The sequence below is a fragment of the Perca fluviatilis genome, chromosome 10 (assembly GCF_010015445.1).
Source record: "Perca fluviatilis chromosome 10, GENO_Pfluv_1.0, whole genome shotgun sequence".
In the NCBI taxonomy this organism is placed as follows: Eukaryota; Metazoa; Chordata; class Actinopteri; order Perciformes; family Percidae; genus Perca; species Perca fluviatilis.
Genome location: NC_053121.1, coordinates 28,376,434 through 28,400,087, shown reverse-complemented (window position 1 = coordinate 28,400,087; position 23,654 = coordinate 28,376,434). Strand labels below are relative to the sequence as shown.

General features: G+C 39.8%; 1 protein-coding gene across 1 annotated transcript in view; it reads left to right on the top strand.

Annotated features, from left to right (window-relative positions):
• Positions 1-23,654, top strand: part of slit3 (slit homolog 3 (Drosophila)) — a 248,703-nt gene that overhangs the window by 21,085 nt on the left and 203,964 nt on the right. The window contains exons 3-4 of the mRNA XM_039813715.1: positions 2,130-2,201; positions 6,884-6,955. Of these exons, the coding sequence (XP_039669649.1) occupies positions 2,130-2,201; positions 6,884-6,955 (144 nt within the window). The remainder of the gene's footprint in view (positions 1-2,129; positions 2,202-6,883; positions 6,956-23,654) is intronic.

Below are 23,654 nucleotides of genomic sequence, written 5' to 3'. Positions count from 1 at the left end.
CTCCATTTGGTAGAGGCAGGATGACGGGAATTACACCTCGGTCATTGCCGGTTCGTAATTTGGTCATTAACAACAGAGTCTGGCAGTTTCATCAATGTGTCTGATGATTTCAGCATCGTTCCTTACTGACAGAAATTCCCGAACCTCGTCGTCTCTCCAACCGAGTTCTTCACCCTCTGATCTTTCTTTTCTTAATAGAATATAATCATTATAGAAACGTCATCAACATGAATACTCGCCTGTCATGAATACTCCGCACAATGAGCAGATACATTTTAATATCTAGATAATAAAAAAAAAAAAAAAAGATTACAACTTACTCTTTGCATGTTTACACATATATCTACCACTTTTTTTAGCATACGGTATTTTGTTTCTGTGTATAAACTGGTTTGAGCATGCTGGATGTATACATCACATTTTGTAACCAATTTTCACGTCATACTTTTTGATTTTTGAATAATACATGATTGGTTTTAACTAATTTCCAAACAAACTGAAGAGAAAAAAAAATCAGGAGAATATGCAAATTATATTCTCATTGTAGAATACCCTTATGTAATTGGGAAATTAAATGAGAAAAACAAGAAGTGGTTATATGGTTGTGTTGCATACTGTAAGGTATGTTTTCAGATGTAATTTCTACCCACATTTTTGTGTTATTGATCTTTTTTTCATGTTTCAAAATAAATACGGGTGAATGCCCTTTAAAAAAAATATTGGGGGAAAAAGAGCACCATTAAAGCATCATTAACTCAGGAGTGAGTAAATTAGTGTGCGTGCATTCATACATGTCTGCATACACAAGCTAATTTCTTTATGTGCGTGTTCATGAATGTGAGTGTCTGAATTTGTTATCATTCAGCTAAGTGCATGCTTCAGTCCAACAGATCTTTGTCCACAGTCTCTGTGTGTGTGTGTGTGTGTGTGTGTGTGTGTGTGTGTGTGTGTGTGTGTGTGTGTGTGTGTGTGTGTGTTTGTGTAAAGAGCCTGGATGACAGACCATGGATTAATGAATGTTATACAGCTGCATGTCTAAACAGTTTCTTTGAAAGAATATTTAGAGGAAGGTTGTGCCAAATAATTCAAAGTCCACATGGCAGGCCAGACATCATCTCTTTTGATACAACTTCTTCAGTCCTCCTTGGCTTTGTCTTGTCTTTTTTTTTTTGTTAATATTGTTCTCTCACTCAATCCATCTTGTCATTCTGGGTCTCTGAGTCTCTATTTCCTCTTTTTCTCTGTCTCCTCATTTGTCTCCTCTCCCTTCTTCCCTCCTCTCTTCCTCTGCCTCTCACATCAACCACTTTTTCCTTCGATCTCCCCGTCCCCTCCTCTCTCTCAAGAGATGTCACTCTTAAACATCCTTAGACAGAAAGTATAAACACGCATATCTGTGGAGATGTTCTCTCTCCTTTACTCAGTCCCATCTGGAAAACCTTAGATCACCCCAACATATGACAGCTAACACAGAGCAGGGAAGAGAAAAAGAGGAATACGCATTACATTGGGAGCAGCTATGGAAAGAGAGATGGAGAGAAATGGAGAAGATATCCGCTGAGGGGTGGAAGAGGGATGGGTTGTTAATTGTTTGTTTTTGGCTCACTAGATTGTGACATTTGTGAGATGCTGTGTGTCTTAAACTTTTGAAACTATTGCTTGATGCCAGATTCATTTGTTCTGTGCACTGATTCCTTGTATATACAACCAATCTTTTCAAAGTGCAAATGTCTCTCCCAATGTTTGAAATCTCTCTATTTCTCTTTGGCAAGCAGCTGGTGTTTGCACTGCCCAGAAAATTAAATTTATCGGGTGTTTCTTCCTTTGGTTTGAACCTCCAGTTTAGCCTGTAAAGCTGGCTGTGGATACGTATTCCCAGCTACATGGTTGTCCTTCAGTTTGATTTATATGAAGCTTAGGCTACTTCAAGTATGTCATGTTACTGATAATTCTTATTACGTACCTACTCTGTTAACATTCACTGTTCTTTCTCCTTGTCATAAGAAGCATTCGCTGCAAAGTCATATAGTATTTCTGCTGGTATTGCTATTGGATTGTTGATTTGTTCAATTATGATAGTTACTAAAGCTATTGTTCTTCACTCTGTCTCTTTATGTCCATCACTGTAGTCATCTGGAGGACAACCAAATCAGTGTTGTCGAGAGAGGAGCCTTCCAAGACCTCAGACTGCTGGAGAGACTGTAAGTACACCATCTTATTCTGCTGCCTGTTGTGTGTTGTGTGTGTGTGTGTGCGTGTGTGTGTGTGTGTGTGTGTGTGTGTGTGTGTGTGTGTGTGTGTGAGTGAGAAAAATTCTAACAGCTGATGCCAACTTAAGGTATTTTAGAAATGTTAAAAAAAAAACACCTGGCTACAAAGATGCACACACATAAGTATCCCAAAATATGCATACGTGTACGCCCACAAACACGACTTCACACACACACACACACACACACACACACACACACACACACACACACACACACACACACACACACACACACACACACACACACACACACACGCAAATATTTGACTTACTACTGCTGATTTTCCATTTCTCCAAATATACACACACCTTTTGACTTGCTGTTCTACATTCTATAAAGCACCCGCACATAAACACACAGAGTCACAGAAAGAGAGTACATGGATGATACCCAAGTCCATCCACTTCACACACAACCTTGGAATCTCTCATGTTGCCTTGTTCTGTGTGTGTGTGTGTGTGTGTGTGTGTGTGTGTGTGTGTGTGTGTGTGTGTGTGTGTGTTCGTCAGCTCACACCAAGGCTCTAGTCAACAGAATCAAGGTGTCATTGTACAACACAACACTTCCCGCACACACACACACCTGCATGTTCATGACTCTGTGTTGGAGGGATGACAGACAGCTCTGCACGAGGACATGCTTCTATGTTACTGGTTACAGAGTGTTTATGATCCTGTGGCATGAAGTGAAAATAGAGTGTAACACACTGTGTATTGTTAGACGCTATCTCCTGAAAAATCAACTATACTTTCAAATCTGTTTTTAAATGTGGCTTTCGGGTGATGTAACATACCTCCTGGCTGCTAGTCTTCAACTGATGAGGACAGCATTTCTAAACTTAGGAACTGGCTGTCTTACTGTAACAGTGTTGAATTCACATTGCTGGGCTTGGACAGGAGCTGAGAATTTCCTCACTGATATGATTATGTCAGTTTCTTAGCTATTTAAGCAGAGTAGGCTATTTAATTCACCACTGTCCTTCCACATTGTACCTCCACACCACAGTATCGAAACATCAGTAACTTGAAGACATGAGGTCATGCTGCAAAAACAGAAAGCTTGTCCAGTTCCAATGGGGACTATATTGATTTAAAGATGTTGGAGAGGAGAGTTTAAATTTTTACAAGAGCAAGAATAAGAGGGAGACATTGTCAGAGACATGTGGCAGAGACATACAGAGAGACACTTAATTCAGTTCAGGTGACAGAAATTGTTGAGTGGCAGCAACAGGTGTATCTTGTCTCTTAATGGAGATCACACATCTGATCGTGAAAGTGAGAGGTGATAGGCTGCTTTAATGTTAAAATACTCTTCAATGCGGTGGGTCAGGAAGGGTCAGAGGTTAAGGGTTAGTTTTGGAAGTGGTTAGGAAGCAACATAAGCACCTTTCACAGAGCTGGTGGGGATGTTGCTCTGTTATTCCGCCTTGCTGTTCTGTATGAAAGGTATGGATGGCGAACGGGGACAGAGTTGTTCTGCCATTAAGTCGGCAGCAGAGGTAGTAACAGAGCCGAATCGACGTCTGTGTAAAAGGGACAGCCAGAATGGCGGGACTAGCCACAAAACGTTGTTGTATATACACGTCACGCCTCTTTTGCTTCTGGAATGCCGCCATGCTATCTTAATTCAAACACTGGGGCAGTGCAAAAAAGCAAAGCCGGAGTAATGACTGATTCTTCTTTGCCAACAGTTGTGTGTCAAAACTCACACAAGAGAAGGCATTTAATTTTGTCGACGGCATTGTGCAACTTTAATGTATTTATAGCTAAAGTTGTATGTCAATATAAGTATTATATACATCACATACTGAACAGGTGACTTTTTGTATCTAAAGTCAATCCATGGAAAAACAACTGTTAATATAAAAAGGAAATTTCTGCTGGAGTGATGATAATAATGAGGATCCTGAATTCTATTTTTTACTTCAGTCATAGTGAAATGCGTTTTAAAATGCTTAGCTGACAGAGTCTCTGATGTTGTGGCTGTCAGGGTGAAAGTTTAGGGGTGAGAGGTCACAGTGCTGAGACTGTGTGATTTATGGCATCACAATATGAAAAACATGGAGCTTGGGCGAACACATTCACGTATGTCAACATAGGAATTGTAAAGTCATGGGTATGGTCAATTCACCTCATGTAGTCATTTAAAAGAAACAAACATTGACTCAGAGTTGGCTTGAAATGGTAAATCGTAATGGTTAACTGAATTTTAGTCCTGTTAAAGGTTCTAATTGATGGGCATTTTGCAAAAAGAAGGGATTTCAAGGCGTTTTCCTTACAAAAATATATCAAACTTCTGGAATTTGAGTTACTGGCCCAGTGAGATTAGTTCCCTCCACTCTCCAAACCATTTCTGCTGGACTTTACTGTGATTCTGAAAAAGAGAGATCATTTTCCAAATTTAAAAAATATAGTGCCCATGGACTTGTGGTCTGGTAATATTTCAAAGGTTCCAAGCAGAAGAAACTCATTATTATTTGAAGATACACAAAGGATTCTTCTCATAAAAACCACCAACTGTTTTGTGAGCGAACATCTTAAAATGACTCATAACTGTAATAGTAGCCGATTATGCACTTTACTTTTGTGCCAGCTGTTATTTTCTAGGAGCAGGGGTCAATTATTTCAAATTGTGGATATCTTTTTTTGGACTGTAGCTCTCTTTCCATTGGTATACACAGAAGTGAAAGTCAGGGTCGTATTATCATTATCACAGGGGTTAAAAGGTTGGTGTCTGTGTCTTCTCCTACACAGATTCTACTTTGTGACCCCATGACCCCCCCACCCTCCTTTTCTTTTCTTTTTCCCCTCCATGCCTCGTTTCTCAGCCAAATGCTTAGGTAGCTTGATAACACTTTCACTCCCTCTCCTCACTCTGTCCTCATCTATCTCTGCTGCAGCCAACCCCACCCTGCTTTTGCACACACACACACACACACACACACGCACACACACACACACACACACACACACACACACACACACACACGCACACACACACACACACACACACACACACACACACACACACAGACACAGACACATCTTTCAACCTTAAACACTCTATTTCTCACTTTACCCTCACACACATGTCTACCTGTTGGTCAACTCCATTCTTTCACTCTCGCCAGTCTTTCACTCTGCCTCTCATTCCTCTGTAAATAATTGCCATGTGTCCATTTCATGCTCAGTTCAACATAGTCAAACGGCGAATGGTATTTTACATGTATAATAGAAGAAGACATTGGGTTTTCATTTTATATTAGTTAAAAAAATGCCCCAATATTACCAAGATTAAAAAATCACATAAAGGTGGTAATGTTGACCAAAAACTATTAGACTGGAGAACACTGCATCCAGAGGGTCTTAATTAAGTGTTGTCTTTAATTTGTTTTTCTTAAGAATATGCTGTTATCCGTCTGGTAAATAATGAAAGCCAGGCCATCCTACTGTTGCTTTTAGTTTTAGTTGTGTGCATATCAAGATAAATACTCATGGGTGTATGCATAGACAAAAATGTATTGTCTATGTATTCGTTTTGGTATCCTTTTAGGTCGTGTGACCACATCCAACTAGCTGATACGTTTTTTTCACACCTTTTGGCTCTACTGATTGGCCATTACTTAGTCTGATAACATATTTAAGAATAACATGGTCTTTAAATTGTGCTGGCGATGGGCCTCTGACTGAAACATTCACTTTTTTTCCCCACATTTTATCACCTCTTGCACATGAAATTAATCAATACTTTTTGACTAAAAGAGCCTCTCATAGTTTTTTTGCCAATTTTTTACTATGATGTGGGACTTTTTATCTTGGATACACGCACATGACACTACTTCTTGAAAAGTCTATATTCAAGATTTGTTTTATTAATGAGAAATGTTAATGAAATGTGAATTTTTGGGCAAAGCTGTTGTGTTTTTGCATTTTTGTCAAGACACTACGATTAGGCTTATTTTTGCCATCTGAAAACACAGTAGTGCACGTAGGCCTCTTGTAACCTTCTAATTGATCATACATTTTATAGGTTAAGACTTTTTCTAAAATATATTGAAAACGTACTAAGAATAGTGTTAACTTAGTGAATCACCCAGGCAAGACTTTTTTTTTTTTTTTACTGAACACATCTTTGAACTTAGTGCAGATGACTGGAAGACGCCAGAAACCAACACTCCCAGGTTATAACATGTGGGGATGATAGTGATAACTGGCTTTAGAGAGCTTAGGGCACGATAAGCTGCAACTGTCACACACACACACACACACACACACACACACACACACACACACACACACACACACACACACACACACACACACACACACACACACAGCCTGATAACCTGGAGGTCATGATCGCAGGAAACCAGGCGGACTTTCCCATGAGTTTGACCTTTGAACCGTGAACCCGCTGACCTTCAAGGTGATCGAGAAGCCGCCTGGTTGATGATAGTTCAGTCAACACATAAGCATGAATCGGAGTGATTTATGAGTGTGCATTTTTTGCCCTTTTCTGTTCCTGCTGTGTTCTTTGAGTTTCACAAAGTGGAACCTCTTTAATTTAACTCTTATTTCCTGTTTTTCGTCTCCCTCCTTTTCTCCCCACAGTCGCCTGAACAGAAACAAACTCCAGTTCCTCCCAGAGCTTCTTTTCCAGTCCAACCCCAAACTAGGACGGCTGTGAGTACACCTTTCTTGTTTTTACGTCTCTCCATCCTACTTTCCTCAAATCTCCCATCTTTCTCTCTCTCTCTCTCTCTCTCTCTCTCTCTCTCTCTCCCTCTGGCTCTCCCTCTGTCACTCTCTCTCTCTCTGCCCTTTTCTGTCTTCTTTTGATGTGTTACGTGATCCATTCATAAACATGGCCACAGTGCAATGTCAGAACTTTTATCCGGGTTGAGGGTTCAAGTCCCGTGCCAGGTGACACAGTGCCGCTCTGTGAAGAGGTGAAATAGAGTGTGTGTGTATGTGTGTGTGCACAAGTTTAAGAGGTGAAAGTGTGCCTGGAGCGAATGTTTTGCTTGGACCTGTGAGGAATTTTTATTCGGGAATATGGAGTTTTCCCAGAGCATTCAGAGTGTAAGAGCAGGTCATACTGATGCAGTGAAGCCTCCCACTTGCCCTCCTTCTCTCCCTTTTTCATCTTACATTCTCAGACAGAATTTTCCCCTCTCTCTCTCTCTCTCTCTCTCTCTCTCCCTCTCTCCCTCCTTGTGTTTCAGTCCCATCGGTACACCCACCCTGTCTCCTTTTCCTCCCCTGTGTTCTCTCTGTCTGCACTCTTTCTTTCCACTCAGGTTTTCTATTTGTCTTATCCTCAGAGAGTCTCTGTCAGCTTAGGTTGAAGGTTGAAACACCTTCTAAACTTTATGGCAGTTTATATTGGGCTGCCTTCAAGTAAAGCTAGTGATAGACACTGTGTGTGTGTGTGTGTGTGTGTGTGTGTGTGCCTCTTGTGCATGCTTGCTTTTGACTGTATGTATATTGTGTTTGTGTACATACACCATATTAATATAATGTATCTGCATATCTGTGTGTGTGTGTGTGTGTGTGTGTGTGTGTGTGTGTGTGTGTGTGTGTGTGTGTGTGTGTGTGTGCGTGCGTGTGTGTGTTTGTGTGTGTTTGTGTGAGTGTTGCAAGGTGTTAGGATAGGGAATACCAGCACTGGGACATTAAACTTCTCACTTCCCTCACTCTCTTTTATAATGTTTCCATGAGGCAGAACGCTTTGGAAGCTACTGTAACCTTTCTTTGTTGAAAAAAATATTCTTCTGTGAATGTTTTTGTGTGTGTTTTTGGCACAAGTTTGAGCTGTTTTAAGAGATCAAAAAGCGAATTAGACCAATAAAAATAAAAAGGAATACTCCACTGAAAAGCATTTGAGTATCAAAAATTCAATACCTTTTAGCCTTGAAAATGTGGTCTTTGTAGCTTACTTCTTCAGAGAGAACAGCAGCTACAGTCAGCTTGGGTTCACAAGAGCGTAACCAGAACCAGAGTCAATGCAGTGTCGTGCCATAATGAAAAAAAAAAAAAACCCCTCCCCCCCACCACTTCCACAACAAAACAAAAAAAACACATGTCTTTTTTTTTTTTTTTTTCCCTTCTTTTTTGTGGCGTTTTTTTTAAAGAAGAAACTTAAAACTTTTATCAGCCTTCGTTACTACAGCCTGCAGGCAGTGATTTTTTCATATAAAAAAAAAAACTGATTTCTAGACGTTACAGCTCTTAGAGGACGTTTGAAAAATGCTACCTTACAATATCTTTCAATTGGGGAACTTATTTTGAAACTAACCATGTAATCTACGCTACATTCAAAAATAAATCATCGCAATCATTTTGCAGTTTTCAGATAAACTGAAGGATAAAATGCTGTTTTGTGATTTCAGGCAATGCTTCTATGTCTTAGGTGAATAAAAAACTTAATAGAAACACAATTTTATTTTGAATTTCAAAAGAGCGTCTTTAAAAAACATCACTGTTTTGTCATCTAAACTTTTATTTTGAAACCAAGTAAAGGAACAAAAACAACACATAAAGTAATAATAATGGTGGTTCATGACGATGACTATAAATTGTATTTTCTGCAGCGCTTTCTCAATCTGATCTCCTGTGTTGGCAAAAAAAAAAGCCACAGAAAGATGAAATCTTCTCAGCGGGGTGCACGCTGTGAAACCTCTACTTAAAACTATTATTTGTGGTGATGCGTGATGTATTGCTGAAGACAGCAAAGTAGATGGCTGAAAGCAAATTGTCATTTACGTCAACTGTGGCTTCCAGGATCACACACACAGTCAAATCCCCTCATGTGAACATCAGGGACACACACAGTGAAGGATGCAAACACATATACTCCATCACACACTCTTTCTATGTTTACCTCCTATTTCTAACCCTTTCTCTTGTTTTTTTTTGCCTCCATTTGCCATCCGATTACTATTCTATAAAACCCGTAATTGGTCTCGATAGCTTTTATTCATTGCCGGTTGAATATGGATCCCTATAGAGCTCTCAGACAACTCAGTACGAGAGTGGAAAGGGTGAACGTGCTCCAAACTTAACATTATAAATCTCATGTTCTTTATATCCACACTTTGCCATCAGCACAATCTAAATTACAGTGTCTGGAGTTTCCTCCTGCTCTTTATTTTTTTCTTCTTTCCACTTTTCTGGTCTTTGTCGTCCGTTTTTCGGTGTTTTTTATCCCATCAACACTGTGTTTTTCTGCCTATTAAGGAAGTGGCTGTAATTTAAATAGCCAGGTATTTAGATGAGAGAGCGTGTAAGAGAGAAAGACAGAAGAGGAAGAAATGGAGGTAGAATAACAGCAGAAAAAGAGCAAAAGTTACAGGGAGGGATACTAAAAGAGAGAATAACAGCAGGGGTCTAAGAAGGAGGAGACAGGGAGGTTTGCTGGTGGGTTTCTGGTTTGGGTTCGTAACCTTCCTCTCTGTCAGCCTTGGTTAGATATTAAATGATGGCAGTGTGATAGGAATTACCTCTTAACCCTCCTATTAAAGCCCTGTGGTCTGAGGTTTGGAGACGGGAGGAGAGGGAAGAAGCTGGACTAGCATTAAGAGTCTTGGATCCTGCCGAGATGAAGCGTGTGATTCAATGCTACTGTAGAATTGAAGACATTGGCTTTGTGTATTTTTTTTTTTTTATGTATTAATTGAGCAGTACTTGTGCGGATGGTGCGTGCCTGACAAAGACAGATCAGTGAGTGGTATTGGGGGAGGTCATGTGAAGGAGGGAGATGGATGGATGAAAGGATGGTGGTGGAAGATGAAGGGAGCGGACATGGATGGAGGGATTGGAGTCCAAGTGACCCCACTAGGTGCTTGGTAGGGGGGAAGGGAAAACAAAGATAGGGATGGTGAGATAGATGGATTGTGGACTGGAGTCTGTGGGTTTCAGTATGTGCAGTCTGTGGTCGTTTCCCACCACAGTTGCAGAGACTGTGGGCTCACAGCACATGCACCCAGACACACACTAACACACACACACTAAGACGAAGCTCTGACGAGAATACATTTACTAGAAAAGCAATGAATTTCTGGTTTGAAAAGCATCAATCATGGTGGCTCGGATGGAAAAATGCAAGTCATTGGGTTAGAGGGCTTTTGTGCATCAGTGCACATCCCGGTGTATCAGGGAGGTTTACTTTGCTAAGTGACTTGATGGCTGTTAGTCTCCTGTCTAATAACACTGACCCAGACTGAACCTCATCCTGTTATCTTCACTTTCTGCTCTGGTAGTGTGTGTGTGTGTGTGTGTGTGTGTGTGTGTGTGTGTGTGTGTGTGTGTGTGTGTGTGCGTGTGTGCGTGCGTATGCGTGTACTGGTTTTATGTGCGTGATGCGCCCAGTGTTTGAGGTGTATGTTTGAGAGTATATGCTGCGTTGAGTGTAGTGGTTTTTTTTTCGTGTGGGGGCCTCCAAATGCACAGTCTGTGCATTTGAACCAGCGCTGGTTTACTGCCAGTGATACTCAAGAAGCAGCATCATTCTCCCCCATTAAAGAGGGTCATGTTACAGTTGATTGGTTTGCATGAGAGGAGAGGGGTGTGATGAAGAAGAAAAATGAGAGTAATGTCAGACTCAAGAGATATTTCCCCTTTTCCTTCACCACTGGGAGGGCCTCAAATACTGAGTATAACATAATGCAGGAGGTGATTTTTGACCATGTTTTAACATTTATGGACACTGAAATAAAAGCACTGTCTGGCTGTAAGGATGCAGAATCCCCCTGTGTGTTATTTCGAACAAGAATGCAGATTTATGACCATGCTCCAACAACTTGCTGAATTGTTTAAAGCAAGACTGTGTGACTTTTAAAATACCATATAATATAATCTTCCTCTTATAAATGAAAGTTAAATTCATTAACAATAAAACACACCCTTTCTGAATTTAATACTCAGGGGTTATGCTGTGGCTAATTCATTTCAATTTTATTTATAGTATCAAATCATAACACGAGTTATCTCGAGACACTTTACAGATAGAGTAGGTCGAGACCAAACTCTATAATTTACAAAGCCCCAACAATTGCAGTAATTCCCTCAAGAGCAAGCAGTGCGACCAGTGCAACAGTGGCGAGGAAAAACTCCCTCTTGGGAAGAAACCTCGGACAGACCCAGGCTCTTGGTAGACGGTGTCTAATGCTAGCTAATGCTAGCTAATGTTATGTAAACTGGACATTACTGACATAGTTGGCTGACTTATTGACTCTTCTCTACTTGTGCTACTTTTACACTTTGTGTAAATTAGCAAATGTGATACTGCAAATGAATAAATACATCTGCCCTGAAAAAGCTAATGTAAACAATAATACATCTGACAAAAGAACCAGTAACCCAATAATCTATCAGATTTTAGTTTGATAACATGCTGTAGTGTAGTAAAGCTTGTAAACTCCTGTGTCTTTTTTAGTTTTCCGCTTCTTCCCATTTTTTAACACTGCCGCGCTCCCGTAATGTCCTAACTGCACCCTGTGAAATGCATCACAGCAGGTACAGAATACCAGCAGCCAAACATTCAGCCTGAAAGGGTTTTTGGAGGCTTAATGAAAAGAGAAGGGAGTTCTTGTCCATAGGGATGCTAGTGAAGGAGTTTTCCCAATCACAGTGTCCTTGAGAATGATGGTTAATCTCTACATGTTTACTCACTATGAGCCAATCTGGATAACAGCGTTAGATCCCATTCCTAAAACTTAAGGAATAAGAGAGGGGATATGTAGCGGAAGGAAAATGGCCGACTTGAGTCTAATAGTCAACAAATGATGACCTGGAAGGTTGCCAGACTAAATCCCTGCACTGATGAGTGGACGGTAATGAGACGTACTCTTCAGCACCATTAGGTTACACTTTAGAAAGGCAGTTAACCTCCAAAAGCTTCAGTGGAGCTCCCAGATGTGAAAGTTTAGGCCCTCCCCAGTTACTGTAAATACAACGTTGCTGGTTGTCAGGGGGAAAGAAGCTGGACAGAGAGAGAGGAATGAGAGAGGGAGGGAAGGCTAAAGGGAGCGGGGGGTCATTTGAGATGTCTTTTCCTCCTAATTAAGTTAATGGAGAAAGACGAGGAGGTTGCCTTTAATCTTGGCTAATTGTCCATTTAGAGGCGACTGCCATAGTTTACCTGCTGGAATTTTACGGTTAGTGTTACAGGAAGTGGGTGTACTCGGTGCGTCCAGTGATTGGCTGCGACAGACTGGGCTCAGTGGCGATTGGTGGGAATGGTCTGGAAGAGTGAGGGGTGGACCTAAACTCTGTCCTCTTTTTCATCACGGCCTGGTTCCCTTATTTACTTTCATTCCCATTTTCCTCTTTTCCATATGCCCTCTCTTTCTGTAACACACAAACAGAACAAACAGCTCTGTTGTTTGTATTGCTGTCAGGAATTATAAGATTGTTTTCTTGTCACTAGGCTCCAGGCCCTTTGTTTGGTTTTCAAGCCACTGGGTGCTGGCGAGAAACAAATAAGTATCAAACACACACACACACACACACACACACACACACACACACACACACACACACACACACACACACACACACACACACACACACACACGCACACAGAAGCACGCACACACATGCACACAGAAGCACACACAAGTACATCTCTTTCTCTCACGGCACCTCTCCCGCTGATTTAACACCACAGGTTATGGATGCAGAATTGTGGGTTTGTGTGTGTGTGTGTGTGTGTGTGTGTGTGTGTGTCAGTGTGTGTGTGTCAGTGTGTGTTGGTGCATGGCAGACTTTATACTAAACCACACACCCACGGCAGAACTTCCTAATAATTAAACATGACTCAGAAGTATGAGCTATGGTATGCAGCTGCAACACAAGGCTTGTAGGACTTGACACACAGCTGCACCACAGGGCCCATGAACAATAGCACGCTGTGAGTGTGTTTCTGGTTTATCAATCTTACTTACTACATTCAATCTTAAAACTTTTACGCGCCGTAATTGCTTCCTAAAACGAGGGAAAACATGCCAGTAGGTTGAGATAGCACTGGGTGTTCCGGCATCAGGAGGCTCATAGGCTCCAGGATGGAGCTGCACCACAGGGCCCACACTGAGATCCACTGGTATTTGGAGAAGGGAAGACTTATACAGAGGAAACCTGACCAGAGCTCCTCTAAAATAAGGCTGCTCTCAGCGGTGTGTGTGTGTGTGTGTGTGTGTGTGTTTCCCACAGCCCAGACAGCAGTGTGATTTTGTCCCAAGACATATTTAGATAAATATACGCTACAGAGATACCGAAACCCAAGAGAGAGAGAGACAGACAGAGCAAGAAAGAGGGAGAAAGCAAATGATATCGGGATAATTTAAGAGATTTGAAAAAGCCAGGAGAAGTCCTATTTCAAAAGTTTCATACATTCCTTCATGCTCTTTCTAAATTACGTTCTAACATTAAAGTAGTTAGTGCATTTATATACACGATTAAATGGGTTAATGTTGGATTTTGAAACAAGTTGGAGCAAGAAACTCTGTGTCTGTAATCATTGTAGAGGATTAAAGAAACCCAATTTCCCCAGTTACATTTTTTCCTGTAGAAAGTCAATTTCTTGGCAATTTATACTAGATCTGTAACTGGCTTTTTACAGGTATGCAAGACAAAGACTTCAGAAATGATCACTGTGACAGCAGTTCATAATTCATAATTCATAAATCAGAATGAAAGAAAAGATCATTACACATGACAATTCTTGTTTGTGTGTAACCCTTTTCCCAGGTCTTTGTTGCTCACATAGACACTTATTGCTTCAATGACATTGTTCTTTTAACAGCGGGAAGATGTAAATAAAATTGTTTTCATTTACGGCCTATTGAACAACCTGCTGTTAAAATGACTTTGTTTCACTTGCTTTGAACGCTGTCCATGTTTGTGTGTGTGTGTGTGTGTGTGTGTCCACATTTATGTATTTCATCTTATAAAAGTGTTTGTGAATATTCAATCTCACATACAAGTTTATGAATAAGAATGCATAAGTTACGTTTGTCTCTCTTGCTGTGAAAGCAGTTAAAAGGCCAAAAGTTATAGTTTGTGTGTGTAGGCCTATGTGTGTCTTCGCAGATGTGTGAATAAAACAAGCCATAGAGTTAGCAGGGTGAATTCATCAACCAGGCAGTGTTAAAATTCACAGCAGCAACACCTTTCCCTTTCTGGCTGCCTACTTTAGCCGCTAGCTAGCTAGCTCGCTAGCTCGCTGCAGGGCCAGAACCTATGAAATGTTTGTGGGAGACTGGGGGCCTGTAGCATTTTTTTTCTTTCTTTTTTTTTTTTCATGGCAAAGAATTTTTATGTGCTTACACTGAAATAGCACAGAGGCTGCATGTGGTAGTAATTTAACCTCGCAAATAAAGGTGAGTTGGAATGGGAAGTATAGCCACGGAGCTGCTAGTACACAGTTAAAATTCACTGACTTTCCTTTTGACCTGTTTACTCTAATGGGCGATAGGGATGTGTATATACACATACTGCATATCTATGTGTGTGTGTGTGTGTGTATGTGTGTGTCCGTCCATTTGTATGTTTGTGTGTGCTTCTGTACGTGATTGCAATTGGGGTTGCATGTCTTAACGTGTGCAATTAGGGTATACAGTATATGAATTTGAATACAGAGCATGTGTGTATATCCTTATGCACGGTCTTTTATGCATGCTAAATGTGTATGCATAGTTTAGTAATTTGTGTCTCTGCTTGTGTCTGCATATATTTATGTTATATATTTATGTTTGTATACGTTGTGCATTTGTTTGTACATGTCTACTTATATAGATGTCTCTGGCTTTGCGTGTGTGTGCGTGTGTGTGTGTGAGTGTGTATGTATGTGTACATATATTTAAGAGAGAGGCAAACTTGATACAGGCCCAAATGCACTCACACAGTGTTTGTTTAATCACAATTTAGGTTTACATGAGAACGCTAATCAAAAACAGACTAGGCTCCCTGGAAAGTTAGAGGAGGAGAAGGAGGAGGAGAGAGATGGAGAAGAGAAGTGAGGGAGAGGAGGAGATAGATGGGGAGGCATAAGGGGAATGGTAGAATAGGAGCAGGAAAAAAGAGGGTGACAGGTGAGGACAGGAGAAGGAGGTAGAGGAAAAGACACTAAAATTAAAAATGGGTAAGGAGACTGGAGGAGAAAACAGGGTAGTAGAGACTCTCTCTCAGTAGGAGCTTTGAGAGAATAGAAGCTTTTGTTGATTGTTGAGCTTTTTTCTTTCTTACAGATCAGACTAATGATTTGGCTCTGATTTGAGATGCTTCATTATCCCTAAAGGATGTTTTAAAAAACCTAGTAAGGCGACTGTCCTGCTTGTGTGTTTTTTGTGTGTGTATGTGTTGACAGGGTGGGTTTCAGTTGTAAAAGCACAATGGAATTGAATACACACTACACTCCATCACTGACAAAAGTCAAACCACTAAACAAATGTAATGTCCCCCCTAATTACATTCATGTGTATACAGATACAGATTCTTTCCTCAACAAAGCTTTCAGTTTAATGTCTGTTGCACTTTTTATACTATAACTTAAGACTGCTTGTTTTAAACAGTTTTTTCATGGTTTCCTGGGAAGCACAGTGAATTAGTGGGTAGAAAGAAATACTTGTAATGGTCAAACTGAAATTCAGTGATGATCACAGCAAGGGAAAAAAATGCACCAGTAGTCAACCTAGCTAAAATATTCCCTGAACTTAAATTTCCCCTATGTTTACAATATAGACATTAAGAGAATAAATCGTCATGCAAGTACTTTTACTTTTAATACTTAAAGTACATTTAAAATCAGGTACTTTTTACTTTTACTTAAGTAGGGTTGTCATTGTTGTACTTTCACTAAAGTAAATATATCTCTGGTTATTTCTACTTTTACTTAAGTACTATGATTCAGTACTTCCTCCACCCCTGATGATGAACACTACCAATATCCCATGATTTTTTGGGGGAATTTTTATGAATTATTTGTTATGTTTTTGTCATGTGTTGTGATGTTAGCTAGTGTTTTAAAGATATCAGTTTGATTTAATTTCATGCTGTTAATCATGTTGCAAGGTAGCTATCTGAGTTCAAGTGTTGTAGCAGTTGAAACCTGACCTACAGTCTAACTGCTCTTCTAGAGTTATGGTGATGTCATCTAATGGTGTCTGTTTTCAGTCTCCTCTTGAATTCTGGGAAACAATGTTTCCAGGTTATTTACTTGTAAGGTGACGTGTTGTCCTACAGTCAGTATAAATCAAAGCTCCAGCTCAGTGTGGGGTCAAAAAAGTGTTGAAATGGAACCTCTCCGTGTCAGTACATGTATGTGTGTGTCCGCAACATGTTACATATTTTACAGGACTCTCTAATGGCCTATTATTTTTAAATGCAGCTCTACACTCATGGGGAAGTCCTGGGAAACTACAAAACTTAAACAGCCCAGTATCCTTAGGAATTACATCTATATTAGGCAATTCCACACCTCACAATTTACGTTTAATGCCAATGTTGATTGTCAATGCAGAAAGTAAAGTGCCTTTTATCTGGCAATGTGGAAAGTAACAGTGTGGTGGATGGGCGTATAGCGTGTGACCTTCATGCAGCTGACCAGAGTTTGGGTCTTCTTTTTAACCGTAATGTCAAGGACAAAAATGTTTGCATTAAGAAAACATTTGTCATTGAGCATAATCCAGGGTTTTGCAGAATCATCTAATACTGATGTTCTCATCTGGGGATAGGTATAGATCAATTTATTTTGCAATCAATTGAAATTGCACCAATCAATTTTAGAGGTAAAGTCGAAATTGGGTTTTATTTTAACAAATCACCTGATAAGGACTTGTTGATGAGAAAATGTAAGTGTGTTTTCAAGTTCATCAGCTGGTGTTATCGTTAGCCTTGACTAACTTTCTTTTAAATTTAAAATATATTGTGTCATGTTATAAACTTTCTATAGGGTTTAATGAATGCAAGTCAATAGAATTGTTTTAAAGAGCTCATATTATGCTTTTTGGCGTTTTCCCTTTATTGTTATATATCTTTTCTGTGCATGTAATAGGCTTCCAAAGTGAAAAAGCCCAAAGTCCACCCCAAAGGGACTTACCATCTCCAACAGAAAACACTGTTCACAAACTGCTCCAAACAGCTCTATTGTAGTCCAGCCTTTACTTCTGTGGCGAACGGGTGTCACTTTGTAACACATGTTATAATGCTCGCCTAGCTGCTAGCGTGGCACGCCCTCATACTCTGCTTCTGTAAGCAGTGCTTACCTAGCTACTACGCATGTGCGACTCCCAACAAAGATGGAACAGAAGTGAGATGCCTCACTCTGTAGCTAAAACGGAGAGCTCAACACATAGTGTGAAAAGAGGAGCTGCAGCAATGTGCAGTACAACAAAAACAAAAGTTTTTTTTGAAAATTAAACCATGTAAACCTATTCTGATATAACCTTTAAATACAATTATGAACCTGAAAATGAGCATAATATGAGCACTTTAATGTATGTGTGCGTGTGCAAGAGAGACTTTGTGGGAGGTCCACATAGCTACTGCATTCATTGCTGACCATTATTATGTCTACCAACTTCATGGTTGGAACTGGCTAATGTCACACACATACACGCACATGGGCAGACACATGTTGGTGTCTAGAGAGTCATAGTGAATGTGTGCGTGTCAGAAGTTAGACTTGTGATTTATGCTGTTTAAGTAAAGTCTGATTGTTACAAATGAACTCAAACTGTTATTATTTCTTCAGAGTCATACACACACATGGAATGACCCACAAACACTGTCTGTATCTAACTGTCACACACAACACACACACAGTTATAGAAACACTACAGATATACACATCAACCCACACACTGTGGAGAGACACAAACAAGCATGAACCAGTTCTGTCGCTTTTTCCTTTTCTCCTCATCTGTCTCGCTGTCATACAAACACATTCATGGAAAGGCCCGGACTCTCACATGTTTTGCAACTGTTTCTCAATTGAATTAAGAGTTAGAAAACTAGTAGCTGTAACATTTCCTTTCGTATTTTCATGGTATGTTTCTTGCTGAAACAGTATTAAGACTATGTACATTAAATACATCCAAATAAACCAATAATAGTGAAGTTTTTACACTTCTTAAACTGCATAGGAAGTTTTCCTGGCACATTGGTTTAAACCTATTCTGAATGATAGGAACTACTTTGTGTCGATTGGTTAAACATTTACGTGGAGTTCCCCAAGGCTCCATTTTTGGACCTCTTCTGTTTAACATCTACATGCTCCCACTAGCTCAGATTATAGGACATTTCATAAATCACTTCCAACATTATTATCCTTTTAAGTGAATGGCTTTGACTAACCAGCTGAACAGCCAAAGACCCTCTTTGTAGATCTAAGCAGTGGGGTTAATGGGAAATGTGGTCTTCATTTTAGAAATATTTCCATCAACAGTACCACAGATGCACAACAGAGGCCACAAATCATCTTGATTTCCATGGTGACAAAGCTATCACAGTAAATGTAACAATTATAAGACTAATGTTTTGATAATTAGGGTTCACATTGCACCTTTTAATCTAATAGAGTAATGTTGTAGGAATAATGCAGATTACTGTAGCAGTATTATATCTAATATCATCTGCTGATGTACACTCTAAAAAATACAACATTGGATCAACAAAAAAAAACATGTTAACGTTTTCCACTAGAATTTTTAAGTTAAGACTGCTGGCAGAATTACATTAATTCAACGCAACCTTTTAGGCCACAATAAAACACATTTCTAAGTAACATGAAGTTAATAATTGTCAACATGAATGCAAGTATTTAAGTTGATCCAACATAATGTTTTAAGTTAGGTGAAGAAGCTTTTTGGCCACAATAAAACACATTTCTAAGTAACATGAACTTAATAATTAAGTTGATCTCTGCAAGAGTTAAGTTGAGCCTTGTCCTATAATAAGGACATTTTCCTGTGTTTCCCAGGAGGCTAAGTTGCTCAAAACTCCAACCTTGGTTGCGGGCTCCTCCTGCCCACAAAACAACCAAGGTTGGAGTTTTGAGCAACTTAGCCTCCTAGGAAACACAGGCTATTGTGATGCAATGTCTTAAAGAGTTAGAGATTTTTGATGGGACAATAAGGACTTCAGAGAGGACTTCAATTTTTAAATATAAACAGACACCATTAATGATCAGACTTTTTTCAAAATGATATTCAGGATTACCACGTGCTGTGTCTGCTCTTCTGTCATGACCTTGAGAAAAATTCATATGATTACAACACAATCTGAGGAAGATGAGGATGGTGTGTGTGTTTGTTTGAGGGTGCCTGAGGGAAAACAGCAAGAAGATGACAAATACCTTCTGAAAGGTTGCTAGGAGTATTTAGAGGCATGAGGGGGATTTCAAAACCTGGCAACCGGACAGCAGCTAAGAGTGCTCAAAAAGAACAGAAATTCAGACATTAATATTCATATTAATTAGAACCATTTATTAAAATTAACAGTAGCACTAAATCCTTAAAAGTGCAAACAGCAGCATTTGTAGGCTAAATTCTCCTAAGACACAAAACATGTACTCAGAAGCTTTATGAGGAGGTACAGTGTTATAAAATTAAGAATCACCATCCTTTGACTTGTACACATGAAAATGATCCAAAACAAAAGTTCCAGGCACTAATTTCAACATAAAATGAGCAAAACTTCTTTCAATCAACTTTGACAGTACTCACATCATCATCTCTTCTCTCATCAATCAGACTGCTCACTGGGTCTCTTTGCTCTGGGTCGCAAATTTACACATTTTGCAAGGCCAGTCCATATTTGATGTTTCTGTTCCACTCCATGCTTCTTCACACTGACTACATCTCAACTTGAACCCCTTGGTCCACGACACCAGGATACCAGGAAAAGATTAAGGCTAGAGTTTTTTGTCCTTGCAAGGCACACAGCAAAGTGACTGAAGACCTAAGTAGGGAGATAAATTACATAAAATAATTCAAGGAGGTGTGTGTGTGAACACAACTGATTTATTTACTGAAGATCTGAATTACAAAACTAAAGGGTTAATGTTTCTGTCTCACCCCGTACTTCTTCACGGCTTTCTTCAGGAAGCTGATCACGTCTCAACTTGAACCCCTTGATCCACGACCCCAGGATACTGGATCAAGGCAGAAAGCCACGTCTGCGCGCGCACACACACACACACACACACACACACACACACACACACACACACACACACACACACACACACACACACACACACACACACATACACACAACAGTATTTTCAATTTCACTTGTGAGTCTTCAATACAGTGACTAAATAAGTTTCACCTGTGTCATCGTCACTAATTGTAGATGGACTCAGACCGCTCCTCACCTCAGGGGAAGGAGAAGGTGATGTCTAGTTTGTCCTGAGAGGCTGACCACGTCTCAACTTGAACCCCTTGGTCCATGACACCAGGATACCAGGAGAAGATTAAGGCTAGAGTTTTTTGTTCTTGCAAGGCACACGGCAAAGTGACTGAAGACCTGAGTAGGGAGATAAATTAAGTAAAATTATTAGAAACTTGTAATGCCCGGTGGCAGGGTGGCCGACCAGTGGCCAAGTGTGTTTTTTGTGATGGGAGCCAATCTTAAAGCAAGCCTTGTAATGCTTGGAAGTAAGATAAATTATAACAAGATATAATATTTATAAGGAATAAGCCGTTTACACAGGTACACCTCAGGCAAAGTCCAGCCTATAGTTGTTATTTCACACATGTAGCACACAGCAGGAGACTGTTTCAGACGAGTTCTCACGTGTTGTCTAAGCTCAAAAACTAATTGTTAACATAACAGTGCGACGAGTCCTTGCTAGCTAAGCAGCTAAACTTTAGCGCCGCTCTGTGTTTAGGTCACTACACGGTCATTGGTCAGGCGCGCACACGCTGACTGTAAAGTGTGACAATCTGTCAATAAAAATCAGCCAACACTTTTTTGTTCTCCTCCGATCTACATTGATCTCATAAGTCACCTCTGTGAAGTTTGAATGATGGAAATCCGTGGTAGCGACGGAGAACTTCAATCCATGTTTTTAACTAATTATTTATCACATTAACTGTCTTAACATGAATATTAACTTATTAACCCTTATAAATGAAATATGGTTCTTCAAAATAAATTCTCAACAGACAATGAGAGCAGGCTGTCATAGTGTTTCTGTTGAAAACAAGCACTGAGACCCGGGGAGAGAGCAGCTGCTCGCTAACAGCAGAGAACAGGAGACCAACGCTGGTCATTTTTAGATAATTTGTGTAATGTTACATTTTATTCATAAACATTAAAAACACACTCTTTTGTGGTAAAATACGAGTAAAAGGTAAAAAATGTAATTCCCAAAAATGAAGATGAAAAAAAAACCGAAATTTAGGAAAAAAGAAAAATTCATAGGGCCCTACATAACTGACTGGTTTTGAGCAAAGTATCTGAACAAATAGTGGTCAGCAACAGGCCAAATCAACAAGCCAAAATGGAGGCCTAGCCTCTTAGCAAGCAGTGGCTATTACTGTTAGCCTACAGGCTAGCTTCGTTTATAAACTACAAGTAGCTAGCTACCTCATTTACTTTCGCTAGCTGACTTCGCTAGCAAGTTATATTTTGTATTTCTTCTCATCTGAATCATAGTCTAATCATGTCTAGCTAACATTAGCTACTTGTAGTTTATAAACGTAGCTAGCCTACATGCTAACCGGAACGGTGGCTAATGGGTAATCCCATATTAAGTTAGCTTGCCAAGACGTTATCCCTGGCTACCTGGCCACCTATTACTCCCGCATTTAGCTAAGCCTACTCAATCAGGGACAGGCTACAGCTACTAGCTAACTTTACCTCGTCACACAGACTGTACTATCAACACTACTCAAATTCGGACTTCCAGATATCGGTATTCAGTTACAGTAGGCTATCACTAACAGAATCCTGAGCGAATGCAAATATGTTTAATTAGCTAAGCATAAAATGACTTACCATTCACCACATTACACTTCAATGAGTTTCAGCTGTGGCCCTGTGGTCACTCGTCTGGCCTTGAAAATGCCCGCACATGCAGGAGAGAGAAACTGTGGGCCGTTGACACGTCATCAAATTGTATTTTACATTAAAAGAACTTAAAATTTTATTATTTTTTGATTAACTGAAAATGTTAAGCTCTGACAAGTCGTGATAGTGTATTGAATCAATAGGCATAATTTGTGTGTCATCCAAGCTCAATAAAATAACAATTACAAGTAAAAAGTCTAACAGTATCTCAGAACTTGATTTTTTATTTCACAACAATGTATATATTTAAATTATGACTAAAGGTCCCCTGAATTAGTTTTTAGAGTGTATGTTGATCTTTAGACAGCACACTTGACCACCAGTATCGAAACCCCAAATAATAACTTTTGGAAGAATGGTGTGCAGCTCTAGCCTAGAAATCTAGATGCACCCTAGCGGCAGCAAATGTAATTTGCAGCCAGGGGGGTCTAGCAACTCTCCGTTGGCTTGCGAGCTGGAAAAGCCAAACTCTAGCCGGGCCAATCACATTGTGTACACTGTAATACATTTCATGTTAGTTTAACTTAGAAATGCAAGTTCCCCTGCTGCCTTGAAAATCGAAGTTCACTCAACTTGAGGACTGCCAACTTAGAAATTAAAATTAATGAGGTTGATGTAACTACAGTGTTCTAGTTTTGTTAAAGTTGTTCTTTTAGTTGATTTAACTTTTTATTACTTGGTTTAACTTCATACTTTAAGTTAAAACAAATAATTTATTTTCTTTAATAATGCAAGAAACCTTCCTTGCCTAGTATAACAGACATACTTTTCTGCTTTATTACAACTCACAGTTTCAAGTTAAAAACAATGTAACCACATTAATAGCAGAGATAGCATGGGTGCTTAGATGCAGCCACCCTAGGGACCTGTGCAAAACTCAAAAGTCACTGATCTTGCATCACTTGACATAAAAGGGCCATGAAGTGACACGCCGCAGATTAATGGCTGAAGGTTGCCTATTACTGCTCAAAGTCTAATACTCTAATACTTTAATTCTTATCAAACGTAACAGTCACTTCACTCATGGTTAACCATGTTACATGGTTACATGGTTGTTGTGCTGGTGTAAACCAGCACAACAAAGACAATTACCAAGCAACAAAACACTACATTCTAAGCGCCTTGCATCATGGGAATTGACCAGCCAATGAACCAATTGCACCTGACTGCAGTACGCAGATCGGGGTTGGGCTAAATGTGGGCGAAGCTAAATGTTTGACTTTTGAAAATAACTTTTCATTTCAGTTTGAGAAGAGTGAAATTCCAAATTCACAATTCACAAGCCGTTGACAGGTACTCCCTCCGC